Source organism: Elgaria multicarinata, chromosome 2, assembly GCF_023053635.1.
Source record: "Elgaria multicarinata webbii isolate HBS135686 ecotype San Diego chromosome 2, rElgMul1.1.pri, whole genome shotgun sequence".
In the NCBI taxonomy this organism is placed as follows: domain Eukaryota; kingdom Metazoa; phylum Chordata; class Lepidosauria; order Squamata; family Anguidae; genus Elgaria; species Elgaria multicarinata.
In genome coordinates, this window is record NC_086172.1 from 56,618,909 (window position 1) to 56,635,779 (window position 16,871).

At 38.0% G+C, this 16,871-nt stretch overlaps 1 protein-coding gene across 2 annotated transcripts in view; it reads left to right on the top strand.

Moving 5' to 3' along the window:
• ZEB2 (zinc finger E-box binding homeobox 2) overlaps positions 1-16,871 on the top strand; it is a 174,194-nt gene that overhangs the window by 135,399 nt on the left and 21,924 nt on the right. For both annotated transcript variants that reach the window (XM_063116580.1, XM_063116579.1), the window contains exons 5-8: positions 3,941-4,129; positions 4,814-5,028; positions 7,472-7,580; positions 10,237-12,209. In XM_063116580.1, coding sequence (XP_062972650.1) covers positions 3,941-4,129; positions 4,814-5,028; positions 7,472-7,580; positions 10,237-12,209 — 2,486 coding nt within the window. The remainder of the gene's footprint in view (positions 1-3,940; positions 4,130-4,813; positions 5,029-7,471; positions 7,581-10,236; positions 12,210-16,871) is intronic.

Below are 16,871 nucleotides of genomic sequence, written 5' to 3' on the forward strand. Positions count from 1 at the left end.
GAAATTCTGCTCAGGGTGTTTCTTCCATATCTGTTTCCAATAACCAAGTCAATACTTCACAGCCCATCCCCAATTCAAATTATATATTAATTCTTTAACAGCACTCCCTCCTGTCTTTGCATATTGTTGACTCCTTAAGACAAATGTGTTTTGAAAGATTAGAAGGCTTTTTGTACTTCAGAAATACCTAATGATAAAATGCCAGCAGAAGAGGAGAGCTTTCATTATATTATTTGACTCTCCTAAACACACCTGGATTTATTTCCATTAAATGGGTTGTTTCAGCTGGTGTTCTGTTCCGTTGATGGAAAGCTTTTAGATCCAGTGGAGCAGTGGTTCCCAATTGGGGGTCCGCAGACCCCAGGGGGTCCGCATAACCCACCCAGGGGGTCTGTGGCACCATTCACCTATTAGCTCTGCAAGGTCTGCATTTTTAAAAAAGAAAATATGCCATCTCCCATGCTCTGTTTTCTTTGACGATGATGTCATGCGCAAAAGCACCTGCGTGATTTAGTGACTAGCTTCAGAAATTACTTCCCTGCACCTAATCCTGAAAACTCATGGATAAGGAATCCTTTTGAATGTGGTGATGTACAACTAACAACTCTATCTGTAGAAGAGTAAGATGCACTTGTTGATGTGACTTGTGATGGTTCATTAAAATCATTTTTCAAAGAATATAAATGGGACCAATTCTGGGTGAAGGTTTTTCCTGATTATAAGAAGTTAGGTGAAGAAGCTTTGAAACATCTAGTTCCCTTTTGTTCCACATATCTTTGTGAACAAACATTTTCAACATTTTGTTATATGAAGAACAAGCATAGAAATCGGCTCGATGTTGATCCAGATTTGTGATTAAAAGTAGGAAATATTGAACCGGATGTGGAAGGGATTGTTCAGGACAGAAAGAGGCATGATTTCTCCCATCACGTTTAGGTTTAGTAGCTGCAAGACAAGTCATAATTTGTTCAATTGAGAATTAGATGTTAGTAAAATTAAATTCGCCTTCATATTCCTAACTAAATCATTATCATTTTTGCGTGGTAATATCACAAATATCACAAATTTTATGGTCTATTTTTTAGTATACCTAAAATCCTTTGCTTATTAGGGGCTACCCCTTATTTTCTCCAAAAAATTGCTTCGCACAGGTAACTACCATAGAATAGCCTGGAGGAGAAGGCTATCAACAGCTACTAGCTCTGATGGTTATGTGCTACCTCCAGTATCTGAGGCAGAAAGCCTGTGTGCACCAGTGGCTGGGGAACAGGGGTGGGAGGGTGCTGTTGCCCCATAACCTGCTTTGTTGGTCCCTGTTCAACAGCTGGTTGGCTATTGTGTGAACAGAGTACTGGACTAGACGGACCCTCGGTCTGATCCAGAATGGCCCTTCTTATGTTCTTATCTAACAGTCTCTTGTCAGCAGAGGGATACTTTAGGATACAGCCCACTATATTTAACATTGACTATACTAGTGTTTGGCCATACAAGAACATCATGTTTGCAGTCTTTCAGATTTCAGCATGACCTGAATATAGGTGGGATCCAAAGAATGACTCCAGCCATGCCCAGTGAATAGTTGGGTAGGACTGAAAACATATGTGACTGGCCTGGAAGTGACCAATATGGAGTAAAAGTTAATTAAGAATATTTGTGTTGTGATACCAATTTGCTACCATGTCCAGAAACACATGTGTTACTAAAGTGAGTTCAGCAAAAATGGGTTCTTTACCACACACCATCTTACTTCTCATCTTCCAACATATGATGACCCAGTTCCCCTTGGAGAAAGCCAGGGCCGATTATGTGGAAGTTTCTAAAGAGTACAATAGCCATTTGTAAGAAAGCAATGAAGAGTTTGAACACACTCACACGCACGCACACACACACACACACACACACACACACTCCCTTGACAGACCTGAACAAAGCTTAAAACTTCTGTTCTAGGCTGGTTAGAGGCCTAAATAAGAACTCTTCTTATAGGGTGGTGACATACTGCAACATTGTGTTGCAGGTCCCTGTGGACAGTATCATATTGAAAACTAGTTTGGAAATTCCCTTCTTTTTCAAAAGTGCAGGAGGTGGGGATGCTGTTCAAGAAACTATAGTCGAAATCTTCCTTGTACATGAAGAACTAGGTATAAGGATATTTGGACTCTGGCCATTATCTGAAGCAGTTAAGATGTTCATGAAATTAAAGATTTCTTCCTGAAACTCATTGCCCTGTGATATGGTAATGACACAAAGTTTTAGTAGTATCATAGGAGCCAGATGGTAAGAATATTGGTGGCTACTTGGTCAAGGTATACCACCTTTTGCAAATAATGGCTCAGCCAATAATGCTTTTATTTCCTGAGCTTTCCGACGTTTGCTCTTTAGCTTCATAAGCCATTTCAGAACTGTTTGTAAAGAGAGGATTTCTGTATACATTGCTATTACCAACACCTTTCTTGTGCCAGTCTTTATTTTTGTCTATCTGATTCATCCATCTTAATCGTGACCCTATCTGGGAACCAATTGTGTCTGTCTGTCTGTCTGTCTGTCTGTGTGTTTAACTTGAGCTCAGCAGGTTGTTCATTGAAGAAAGATGCTGCATATTGACAGGAACTGAAACATTTTTATTAACAACATCCATGAAGCTATTGCCAGAATTGCTTCCTTCTGTAAATGATATTAAGGCATCTCCTGGGATTTAGTAGTTTCAAGCTATACGTTTTACTGCACCATTTCCCTCCTCTTGCAGAATTAGATATTTTCTTTAGATTTTGTTATAAAATTACTCTTTTTCAAAATCCATTTTTGGTTTAAAAAAAATCTCTTTAGCAAACAGAGATGTGAGTTGATTTTACCCTAACACCATTGACCATCTATGGCACCATAATGGATTTTCTCCTTTATCTGTTGCCTTGAGGCAAAGATGCTAAATATTTCAGTAACTCTGTATGTTGGTTTCCTCCCACAGTCTAAGTTACAATGATGTAAATCTAGTGCTGCTGTCACTCTATAATTATCAATCCAACCCCATTGATTTTAGGGTAGAAACTGCTGATTTATGCTATTGTAATAGGTAGCAGAATCAAGTTGATCTCTGTTTTGGTTGCTTTATGAGAGAGAAAATATTTTAATCAGCTTGGTTCTCAGTTTGCAATCTGACCTAACCAAATAAACGTAGCAAAGCTTTAATATGTATGGACAGTAAAAAATAAGTGCCAGTAAAAGTCTTTGGCTGTACATGTCCTGAAGAGGTGCTTTCTAAAACACAATTTAAAGGAAAATAAAAGGCTCTTTTTAGCCATACTTCTGCTCTGAGTTACATATGTTTAAGTCTTAAACATGCATAGCTGAGCAACGGATTGAATGCCAGCTCTTCTATACAGTTGGATTAATAGTTTTCTATAATATCATGTGCTTCACCAAATTATTCCTGTATCTAATGTTCAGAAAGCAAGGAAAGGAAATGATTAATTTTTAGCAAGAGGATGTTTTGTGGTTCAGAGGATATTATTTTTCATGAGCATTGCATGGGCAATAAAAATATATAACAAGTTTATGTTTTGAGTAAAAAAGGGAAACCAGTATAGACTGCAAAAATAGTTTTTAGGGCCTACCTTACATAGTTGTGTTTTAGAAATATGTGGTTCTTTTTGTGAAATCATTCCAGACATCACATTATTTGCAGGGGTGGGGGAATTAGCATTGTTTCTTGAAAGATGATATTGGGTGTTACAGAAAGATCAGTTAGTTTGTGTCTGAGCCACCTTGGGCCTGAATCCTAAGTAGCCCAATTCTACTTTAAGGGAGCATGGAGATGTTGATGGACCAAGTAGCATGTCTGTCCGTTTTCTCCCTATGCAGACAGACATATAAATCTCCCCAAAAGTGCTCACATAAAGCCATTTATTTTCCTCCTTGTTTTCCCTGCCCCTTTCCATTTTAGTTAAGAATGCAAATTGCACGTCGGACTTTGAAGAATATTTTGCTAAGAGGAAACTGGAGGAAGGAGATGGACACTCGGACAGTATAGCAGAGTACCTACAACGCAGTGATACCGCCATTATTTACCCAGAAGCCCCGGAGGAACTGTCTCGTCTTGGCACTCCAGAGGCCAATGGGCAAGAAGAAAATGGTGAGGATGGAATTCATTTTTAGCCAGTCTTCTGACCTCTTGCAGCTGTTGCAATTATAAATGCACTACATGCCTGGGTGTTTACCTTAAAATTGAAGAACAGCTGCAGAAGCATGGGATTTCACAAGCAAAGATTGGGACTGTAATTTCAGCATATTGTGATTTTTTTTTAGTCAGCAAATTGAGACTGTTCTGTAGGTGAAATAAATAGCAGGGACAATTAAGGGTTACATTTTAAAGGAGTAGTGTTCTTGCTCTAATTTTAGTTTTGGAATGATTGACTTCATGGGATAAATTAAGGATTACTAACTGATTCTGTTAAGTCTTTAATAAATAATTGCGGGGGGGGGGGAACCTATCCATGAAGAAGAGCAGGATAGTGGGTAATTAAGTACACAGCATCAATAAATCAAAGATTTTTTTTCTTTTAAAAGCTATTTCAGTCTTACAATAGGATGGAGCAAAGTTCTGAATTAATTTTCTAACCATTCATACAAGTTTATGAATGGTTAGAGTGTGTAAAAAGTGATTGATGCAGTTTGTAGGCTAGGTAGAAATCATGGCATCCCGGTGTGGGCAGATTGCAGTGATTCTTGTCAATCCATACCGGGCAGTAAGCCCATTAGCTGCCATTGATTACTGACCTTTTGGCCTGCCTCTTTCTCTCATGTCTCTTGGTTACAGACCTGCCACCTGGAACTCCAGATGCTTTTGCCCAATTGCTGACCTGCCCCTACTGCGACCGGGGCTACAAGCGTTTGACATCACTGAAGGAGCACATCAAGTATCGCCATGAGAAGAACGAGGAAAACTTTCCTTGCCCTCTCTGTAACTACACATTTGCCTACCGCACCCAGCTCGAGCGGCATATGGTGACGCACAAGCCAGGGACAGATCAGGTGGGGGGTGCTTGTTTTAAGTGATTTCTTTCTATAATAACCCCTTAGAGAAATGATATTGCTTTGATTGGCAATCATTATTAATTTTTCATGGCATTTTGAAGATGCAGATCTTTTAATGGTAATAGCTTTAATTGAGGTCTAAATGATTTTTTGATGGTCTCTTCTAATATGATTTAATAGTCTTATGTTCACGATCGAATGAGTGTGTTAATTTCTAATTTAGAAATTTTATTTGCACTTTAACTTGACTTTAGTTTCATTTTTTTATGTTCCTCAAAATGTGAATGAAATTGTGGCATTTTAATTATACATTATTAAACATCTCAGCAATTTTAATTCCATTTTTCACCTAGTTTTACTCTGCATTTTTTCTCTACATAGGATCTCAAAGACATCTCAAGAATCTGCTAAACTTCTTTTCTGTCATTTATTACTTTTATTAAGCCTTAAGTATATTTTTCATCTAATTCATAAGAATAGGTTTATATTTTTAGTTAATCTTGTTGTACATATGTTGCATGTTTTAAGATTGTTTTAATAACATATGATCACATTAGGAATCTCCCACTGCTGAAATTTATGCATCACAGCAGCATATCTGCTATAAATCAAAATGATTCCTTGATCAGATATGCATTAGATTTAATCGAATAAAATATGTCTCTTTTGAACATATGATTAAGCTTCGTTAGATTCATAAACTAATTAGTAAAATGTGCTGTATTATAAAGCTCTTTACATGCCGAAGGTATATTTTTGTGCTTACTAGAGAATTGCATTTTAAAACTTCTAAATATGTTGTGTTACACGAGAAATTTAAATGGAAGGTCTTAAATTTAGTTATATGCATCATTGTGTCTATATAGGAATTATGCAGATAGTTTCTTTTTAGCCTAAAGAATAGAAAACAATACTCATCTAGATTTATCTTGACAGGCATCTTTCAATAAAATATGTGTTTAATTAGACAAACATGCATCAGGCCCACCTTCTAATCAAGCAATTTGGTAATTAGCTCACTATCTCTCACTTGATCTCTGTAATCGATAAAATATAATTCTGTCAGAGGTTATAACATTTTATTTTAAAGAGTAGAGAGGTTTATTAATCTCTAACTTTTCCCTCTTCCTGACAAAATGGGAGTCAGTGTGGGGTTCCCCCCTCCCCTCCCTATTGCTTCTTACTAGCAAAACACTAGGGGGGAAATGCCTGGATATTTATCCAATCTAACTGCCTTAAATTTCACATGCAAGAGTGTGATTGTGTTGGCGCATTACGAATGGTAGCTTTGGTGTTGAAAAGTCCCCTCATTTGCTCATGGCATTTACAATTAGTAAATTAAAATGATTGTATCATATTAACAGTGGCACAACTAAAGTTTATAGTAGTCCTCTGAGGGCTGTGGGGGGAGACAAAGCAGCTGTTGCTGTTTGTTTATGCAACTCAGCAACATATGAGCACTGGTCCCTCAATGGCGCTCGGCGGGCTGGGCTCTGCTTGATCTTTGAAGGTTGCTGCTGTTTGAACAACCCTCCCTGTGTCCCATGTAACACCATCTGTCTCACTAGGAATGTGGGAAGATTCAGCACACCCTAGCAGTTGTCATACCGTTTCTGTGCTGTCTTTTCTGCTATAGGCTTTTGTGTCATTGCTGTTTGGGAGGAAAAAAAAAAGAAAAAAAAAAGGCTGACCTCCTACCTTGAACATCCAGACTGGATGACTGCAGCTTTTTTCTTTTCTTTTTTCTTTTGGTCAGAATTCAAAGTCACAGCACTTTTCTCACTTGTTCAGAAAGGTCAGCTGTGTTTGATTCTATCTTTATGCTCCTTTTTAACTTCTCTTTTCTGCCAACTTTTCCTCTTGTTTTGCCCCTGCTCCTTCACACTGCTCCAAAGGGGGAAAAATATATAAAGATGGTTTAATTCTCGGGATTTTTCCAGCACTGACCACCTCTTGCATTTGATAACAAGTAAAACTTGCTTATAATTGCGACACTTAAAGACACAATAAATAGATCTATATTTTTAAACAACATGCTATGAAGAATTATACAATAGGCTGGGAATATTACAAATCACAGTTTCTTTTTAAAATTAACAAATCCATTCCTCCCAACACTGCATGGCTTAATATATTGCACTGCTGATGAAAGACTAAGAAGTAATTCCAAAGTAAATGCTGAAAGTGCATTCAGATTTGCTTCAGGTTTACTGCCAACATTTTGATTTTTATGGCAGCACTGATGAGGCAAATAAATGTACACGCAGATCTTTTACTCTGACAGATAAATACAAAGCTGCTTTATTTATTTTTTCTTAAAAGGAAATTTCTTTCTCTCTCCCCACCCCCTCTGCATCTCTTTCTCTCCCTGTCTCTCAAATACACACACACACACACACACATTAGCATAACATTCATGCTGGTGTCTTTACTCTCCTAGCACCAAATGCTGACCCAAGGAGCAGGCAATCGTAAGTTCAAGTGTACAGAGTGTGGCAAGGCCTTCAAATATAAACACCATCTGAAGGAACACCTGCGAATCCACAGTGGTGAGTAGTTGAGGTGCCAGGGTTCTCATTTGCATTTTGTTTAATTAGCTGAGTTTTAAAAAAGGAAAAGATTGCCTAAATTGTACACATTTTTGTTTAGAACTACTAAGATACTTCATAAATGATATCTGACTCATCTTCGTTTTTCATGTTATTCAGAAGAAGGAAAAAACATTATAGAAGATTTTCCTATTTGATTGATTAAATCCTAATAGCTTCCTGAAGCTATTTCTATTCAGAGGAATCCAAACATTCTTGTTTGTTCGGTACCTAGGTACTCCTAATTTTACATTCCTGTTTTTTTAAAAAATACGCAGAACCCCTCAAAAGAACAATATTAACACCCCCCAATTAGCACCATTATAGCAATCAAGTTAACAGTCAGGCTGCCTCATCTATTTTATTTTATTTCATTTGTATCTCATTCTTCCTCCACAGAGTTCAGTGCAGCTGTTTAGCCGCACAACCTCCCTGTACGATAAGTGAGACTGGAAAATAGTGACTTATCTAAGACTGGTGGGCTTTTAGTGCAGAACTTCTTCATACATATACTTTAAAGGTGTTCCTGTAAAGTATTTTGAATGTACATAAAAATATAAAGTACAACACAACAAATATTTATATATCCTCACCAGGCAGCTATGATTGGCTGCAGATTGCCTGAGTGGGAATGCGTGTTTCCTACATCCAAATCCAACACTCTAACAACTTCACAACACTGGCTATCATTTCAGTAGAGATGGCTAATTTTGTGTGCACAAACTGGTTCCCTGCATTGAAATGCACAGGCTCTCCCTGGGGCGTTAAGAAACCCAGGTACACATCTGAGCTCACATAAGTGTCTGGGTCAGGGCACATGACAGTGGGAAAATAGAGCAGCATCTTAACTGATATTTGGAACTTGTGAAAATTTGAAAAGCCAAACTATATTTATGGTTTTTTTCTCAATCTAAAAATCTTCATCCTTTGATGTAGACTTATTGTAAGTAAAGCTAGAAATACTGGCAATTTATTCTAAATTAAAAACAAAGACATTAACAGTGCAATTCTATACATGTCTACTCAGATCTAAGTCTCACTGACTTACTCCCATGGAGGTGTGCATAGCAACCAAAGATACTTAAATGCCATATTTTAAGGCTAAAAAACATGAAGAAATTTATGCAATTGTGCACTGTTTGCAAGTTATAGTAAGTTTGGAAAACACGTTTTGCTCATATTTAATCATTTATTCTACTTACATTAACAAACCTCTAAGTATCTAAAGTCTTGCAACAATTTTTTCTTTGTACCTAGCAGATCAGTACTTATAAATGTTGGGTACAATCCAAAGTTAAGCACCTTTAATTTCTACTTATTTCAAACGGAGAAAGTCAAGTATGTGCTTCATGCTCCCATTGAAGTCAATAGCTCAGTTTAGATGTAGCAGCAAACCATAATTTCCCACTATGAGAACAAGTTGCTGTGTTGAGCCTTGGGCTTGTGTGTTCCCCCTTCTCTCTCCTCTTTCATGCCCACTAAGAGGAGAAGCTTTCAGTTTTAAACTAACCTCAGCCACTTGCAATGTCCAGGCTGTTACAGCTGTAGTTTAATTAAACTATGGTTTGAGAATAAGCCATGGTCTGACACCTTCAGCCTGTTCACACATCACAATAGCCCACCATGGGTTAATTTACCATGGAGGAGGAGGCTGTTGTGTCGTGCAAGGTGCCCAGGATGCCATTTTTGCATGGCACCCATAGGCACCTGGCTTACCATAGCTTGTCATGTTGTGTGAATCCAGGCAGCAGGGTTTGTCTGAAGGTTAGACAACCCTCAAACAACCCTAAAACAAACCCCCTGACTATGAGTAAAAGAAAGTGGAACGGGTGGAGATAACAAGGAAGGAGAGGATTCAATGAGAGATGTGGCTGATGTTTTCTGGCCATTGTCTCATAGGCCATCTGTAATTTAAACAATTAAAGCAAAATAAGTCAAGATGTGCCAATTATATAATATATTCTGAAGCACAATTTCCCCTTTGTTTAGAATTTAGATTGGGTGAAGCAAGAAGGAGAATGGGAAAATATTTATATTGCTGGTATCTGGCCCTGCTAACAATCATAAGCCCAATTGCATACAGTGAATTAAATAACATCTGGAGTATTCGCCCTGCCAACTGCCCCACACAAAGTTGTGCTACTGTTGTAGAGAATTTGCTACAGAGGAAGTCATGGTAGCTGCATGTTGTCTTGGTCCTTATCAAAAGACATGGCAAAATTATACCTTTCTTCTCTGTGTATTGCAATATTACTAACACTGCTGTGACATATAGGTTTTTAGCAACTGTTCAGTATAGTATACTACTCAAGGTTCCATATTTCCTTTTTTTTAGAGGTCTACATCCATCCATGTACTGCTTACAACAAAATATAAGCAGCAATAAAAGCTAGGGAGATTCCAGAAATAGAAGGGATCTTGTATGCTGCTAATTAGAGAAGTTCTAAATGGAATTGTTTTCTGTTGCAGAAGTATAAACATATTCTGGAAGTTGGGAGAAAATGTAATAAGATGAAAAGGATAAAATTTGCAGGCATGATGTGATCAGCTGCTACATTACAAATATAAAGGTCTGTTTGTGTGTTACTAACATTTAATTTTTAAAAATTCATTGCAGGTGAAAAACCATACGAGTGTCCAAATTGCAAGAAGCGTTTCTCTCATTCTGGCTCGTATAGTTCACACATCAGCAGCAAGAAATGTATTGGCTTAATCTCCGTAAATGGTCGGATGAGAAACAATATCAAGACGGGTTCTTCTCCTAATTCTGTATCTTCCTCGCCTACTAATTCAGCCATTACACAACTGAGAAACAAGCTGGAGAATGGAAAACCACTTAGTATGTCTGAGCAATCGGGCTTACTGAAAATCAAAACAGAACCACTAGATTTCAATGAATATAAAGTTTTGATGGCAACCCATGGGTTCACTGGTGCTAATCCTTTCATGAATGGTAGACTTGGTGCAACAAGCCCAATAGGAGTCCATGCTTCTACGCAAAGTCCAATGCAGCACTTAGGGGTAGGAATGGAAGCACCATTACTTGGATTCCCAGCAATAGGGAGCAATTTAAGCGAGGTGCAGAAAGTTCTACAGATTGTGGACAACACCGTTTCTCGGCAGAAAATGGACTGCAGCAGTGATGAGATCTCCAAACTGAAGGGTTATCACATGAAGGACCCATGTTCCCAACCAGAGGAACAAGGTGTTACTTCTCCTGGTATTCCACCTGTGGGTCTTCCAGTAGTCAGTCATAATGGTGCCACTAAAAGTATTATTGACTACACATTAGAAAAGGTCAACGAAGCCAAAGCTTGTCTCCAGAGTTTGACTACAGATTCAAGGAGGCAGCTCAACAATATTAAAAAAGAAAAGCTACGCACCCTAATAGATCTGGTAAATGAAGATAAAATGATAGACAACCATAATATACCCACTCCATTTTCATGCCAGTTCTGTAAGGAAAGCTTTCCTGGTCCCATTCCCCTACATCAGCATGAACGTTACCTGTGTAAGATGAACGAAGAAATCAAGGCAGTCCTCCAACCTCATGAAAACATGGCACCTAGCAAAGTGGGAGTGTTTATTGATAAGCCAGCTCTCCTCCTGTCATCAGTACTTTCTGAGAAAGGAATGACTAGCCCCATCAATCCATACAAGGACCATATGTCTGTACTTAAAGCATATTTTGCTATGAATATGGAACCCACCTCTGATGAACTACTGAAAATTTCCATTGCCGTTGGCCTTCCTCAGGAATTCGTGAAGGAATGGTTCGAACAAAGAAAAGTCTACCAGTACGCAACTCCCAGGTCGCCATCGCTGGAAAGGAGCAATGCCAAGGTGGTGCTGGCTGCCACCAACAACACTCCCACTAAAGACTCTTTGTCAGCCAGGTCTCCTATAAAGCCTGTGGACTCTATAACATCACCGTCTATAGTTGAACTTCATAACAGTGTTACTAACTGTGATACTCCTCTCAGGCTAACAAAACCTACTCACTTTACCAGTATTAAAACAGTTGATAAATTGGACCACTCTAGGAGCAATACTCCTTCTCCATTAAATCTTTCTTCCACATCTTCTAAAAACTCCCATAGTAGTTCTTACACTCCAAACAGTTTCTCCTCTGAGGAGCTTCAGGCTGAGCCTTTGGACTTGTCTTTACCAAAACAAATGAAGGAACCCAAAAGTATTATAGCCACAAAGAACAAAACAAAATCCAATAGTGTAAATGTAGACCACAACAGTGTTTCTTCATCATCTGAAACCTCAGATGAGCCACTGAACTTGACTTTTATCAAGAAAGAATTTTGTAATTCAAATAGTTTGGATAAAAGCACTAATCCAGTATTTGGTATGAACCCTTTTAGTACCAAACCTTTGTACACCACACTTCCACCACAGAGCGCATTTCCCCCAGCTGCTTTTATGCCACCAGTTCAGACCAGTATTCCTGGGCTACGATCATACCCAGGAATAGATCAAATGAGCTTCCTACCACATATGGCCTATACTTATCCAACTGGAGCAGCTACATTCGCTGAGATGCAGCAAAGGAGGAAGTACCAGCGGAAGCAAGGTTTTCAGGTAACTATCTGCCTTCTTTCATAATTGTATCTGACATCTCCATGTAATATTTTATGACTTTGAACATCTTAAGGCTAATTCAGCTTTTAAAGTAGTTCAAACCTTAAAAGACAGAAAACAGTTTAGAAGATTTAAACTTAAAAACAAGATGGATAAACATAATGTCCTTTTGTAATGTTATTTACCTAGTAGCTGTCTATTAGCATTTAAAATAATCTTCGGGGGAGGGAACAGTTTCCATTCTCTTCAGAGGAAGTACTCCTAGAATGAGAACAATCAGCTAGAATCCCCACCAAAATTGCGTAACGCAAGTGCTTTTAAAGAAAGCACTGCTGCAACAACTCATAGGCAATGGTGGGTTACGGCACGTGCTAGCAGCCATTATGAGTATTCAGGCCACAACAGGTGGTTGCTTTGGCTTATTGTGGATCTGAACCTGGCACAGAATGGGTTGTTGCCCTGGTTAATAAACCACGCCCAACCCCCAAACAGCCCATGGGCTGTGGGTGGCTTGAATATTCACAGTGTCTGCCCTGCATATGCCACAACCCTCTGGCTTAAATAAGCCATGATGGACTGTGGCAATTGTACAAACCAGGCCGTGTTCATGAATAGCCATCTCAATGTAAAATAAATGCAGTCCTGTGAAAGTCTCTTGTTCTGTGGCTTCATTGGTTCTGCCACATCATGAATAGCCCTTAAGAGATTCCCAGAAAATCACATGGAAATGATAATGCAGCCACAAGCTGTTTATAATATGTTCCGACTAATCTTTACAAAGCTATAAAAGGGATTATGAAGATCCTCAAGACAGACTTATTTTCATCTCACCTGCTCCATTTTCCACACATATCCTCCTCCTTCCCCCTCCCACCACCATTCCATCCCATAAAAAGGCCTTAGAAATCCCAATGGTTACGGAAGAATCTGTTATAGCCTTCATCTTCATATAACATTCACTCAATTCCTAATTTAGGCTGACATGATGTAGATTATAGATGGGCGTATAAAGCTGCTTTGTATCAAATCAAATCATTGGTCCACCTAGCCCAGTATTGTCCACCCTGACTGGGAGCAGCTCTCCAGGGTCTTTGACAGAAGTCTTCTCCATTATCTGCTACCTGATCTTTTTCAAACTGGAGATGCAATGGACTGAACCGGGGACCTTCTGCATGCAAAGCATGTGCTCTACCAAAAGGCCATGGTAACTAATCCTATATTGCTTCTAAACTTTTAGGAACTACAAATGGAAAAAAAATGTGGCATCTATCCACTTAAATATAGCAAAGGACTTTATCCACAGGAAACATTCCTAGTGTGTAGGAATTGTGTATATATAATACATCTACAGTTTGGCAGAGGGAGATTAACTGATTACAGTTGATTTTTTAAAACATCTGTGGACATTCCCATATGACCTATTAGGTTCCATTAGTAATTTTACCAACTAGTAAATGTTTTATATTTTCAAATGTGAAAATCAGGTATGGTTTAATGTTACAGGCAGTAATCCCATTCTGTACAATAGGAGCATAAATAGCACGGTACCTCCATAACAGCTGTTCCACTATTCCAATTTACAGTACATCTGCCCTCTTTGTAAACGTATTTAAGCCTATTTAATCTTCTCTAATATTAATTAGTACAAACCTAGTCTAAGAAACTGAACTGTCTGATAGCAAATGAAAATGTACGTTATCATGCAAGTTTGCACTCTCTTTGGATCAAGACAAAATAAATATCAAGAAATTTAATAATTTACTGATCCACATTCATTATTGCTTAATGCTGAAGGCTGTTTTAACATAGATAGAGCATTGATAAAAAGTGTTATTAATATTCCCTATTTCAAATTACAAAATTAAATATAAAAATGTAGCTCAAGGCCTTTAGAGGGGAGACATACATTTAAATGGATTGCATAATAATAACATTTTGTACCTAAATATAAAATTCATTTAAATCTTTTCTAACATTTATTGTGTGTGTGTGTGTGTGTGTTTGGTATGTTGAAAGAAAATCTCTTTGGTTATTTCTTGTACTTTTTTTTTTTTTACAACTACCTATTATTAAGAACCTTTTATGCACCTTGGAACTCTTAGCATACTGACCAAAAAGTAAGTTCTGTTGACTTAAGTGGAGCTTCTGAGAAGTTATGTTCAGGAATATGTTGCAAGATATAAATCCTGCAAAGACAGAGACCACAGTCCAAGAACTACTACAATTTTCCTTTCTTTTACTTGTACAGTAGACATTGTGGCATTGGTTGGGACAGGGATGCTGTTGATTTAGAAACAAGTCTAAAGCCCCATTGGGGCTTGTTCAGTTCTCAGGATTGTGACCAGAATATATGAACTCAATCTATCTATATAGGAGCTCACACAAAAGTTACGTTTGCACTTCTTTAAAAAGGATTTGGATCCACTATGGCATTTCAGAACTTTCAGTTAGTTTACAAAAATGTAATAGCTGAGTTAGAGCTGCTTCACATATGGTTGCTTTAACATCAAAGTATTTATAATGTCAAAGTGTTTTGCCTAAAAATACTTATAAGCTAAAAATTACCTATTAGCTTGTCAATGAAGCCTTTCTTCCATGTCCTGTGCAGTACCTTGTATATTGTCTGCCAGATTTTGCATGATAATCTGTATGCCAGAATGCACATTCATAGAATGTTCAGGAATTGTTCATGCAAATAGGACCCTAGAATATCTTAGAGATACTCTGTCATGTATTTTTCATATATTTTAGAGCAGTTGTGGATGTGAGATGAACAGGACACATAAGTCCTCTTTTCTCAAGTCTCTGTATCACCCAAAATAGAAGGTCCACATCCCTGTCTTCAGAAAATGCTGAAAAGTATACAAACCTTGATCTTGCTTGGATATCTTTGAGAAGTGAAGGAGTAGAAGAGATAAAAATGGAAGAAAGAGGCAGTGGCACTTCCTGTTCCCCTCCCCTCACAAAACATCTCCTAAGGTGCTCATTCAATGCAATCCTATGTACATCTACTGAGAATTAATGCCCATTGAGTTCAGTGGGACTTACTTCTAGGTAAGTGGGTATAGGATTGTACCTTAATTTTGGAATTCTGAGTATGGTCATGCAGGAGAACTATGGCAACTAGGAATTTAAATCTGGCACCAAAGTCAGCTAGGGCATGGATATGACTTGAATAAGTACAATAATGTGACTGGAGCTCAAACAAAAAATATATTGTTGTTTGTGGGCCTCTGAAAAATACTTACAGTATATTCTGATCATACCTGCACTTTCCACTATGATGAAATCATGAAGAACTGTGTGGAACTGACTCTGATTTATTCATCAGTTGTCATGTTCCTTAGATTGTTGATGCTGTAAGTGGCCATTTGATTTCCCATTCTCTTCCATTGAACAGATTTAACATTTCAGACATCAGACAGTTGGCAACTCCTGGCTCATGATCCCACTGCTACTTCAGAAGCAGCCATCAGTACTATTATATGCATATACCCTTCCAGCCAGCATAGAGAGAGGTTGATTGACTGCATGACAGTCTAAGAGGGAGCTCAGATAGTTTATACAATCACAATATAGCCAGCTTCTAGCCTTTAAGTGTTAGATTGCCACTTGAGACTGAAACTACTGTTTGGTGACACAGCGGAAGAACTACAAACAGACCTCCCATGTTGTGTTCTGTACCCCTCTTTGTAATGTCTATGATCATTTCTCTGTAGAAATTTGGTTTGCTCTTAAAATTATCATTAAAATTTAAACTATTCAAAAGTAAACTCAGGTTAGTAAATTTGTAATTATTGTCTGAATAAACAATAATACACACACACACACACACACACACACACACACTCACTCACACTCACACACACCAAACATAATAATTTTATGAGCAAACCCATTTGTACATAATACATTTTAGGTTCCTATTTTATGACTGATCAGAGGGAACTTCAGCTTGTAGTCCCTGAAACATCTGAATCATCCTAGGAGCCAGAAGAAACAGGAAGAGCTGGAGGCAGAGGAAGTATGCAGCATCTGTTCCTGTTTGTGAGGAATTGCTTGAATTGGAGTTTAGGGAAATCTGTCTTGAAGGAAAAGGCATTGAGAGCTTATTTAACTGGGGAAGCCTCTCTTACCTACTAGGAATGGTAACCAAGCATATTTAAATTAAGAACCTTTAAACAATCTCAACCTATTATTTGAAGCGTGATATGTTATTCCCTTTTGTACACAGTTCCCCTTAATTTTTGTTCATTTTGAAAGGCAGTTTCTAGTGGTACACTCAGGAACCAGGCTACTGAATTTCTTTTAGGCATAGACGGTGGGAGCAGTTAAAGGTTTAATAACTGAAGCAGCATTTCCTAATGGTTAGGTCTAATTAGAACGTTATTAAAAACTGTGGCAGTGAGTTTCATAGTTCCTACTCTATTTTTAAAAGTATGTGAGATAACATCACATGTTAGGACTGGGATAACATACAGTGTTTTCTCACATGTGGGTTTTCTGACATGTGTAATTGTAGAATTACACTCTTTGGGTGTTACAGCATCCAACCAATTCAAGCTGAGAAATACAGACCTCTGTAGAACAAAACCCAAATGGTCAAACCACCAGCAAACATAAAAAATAATGACAGTGAACAGAAAAGCAGAAAATAAAAGG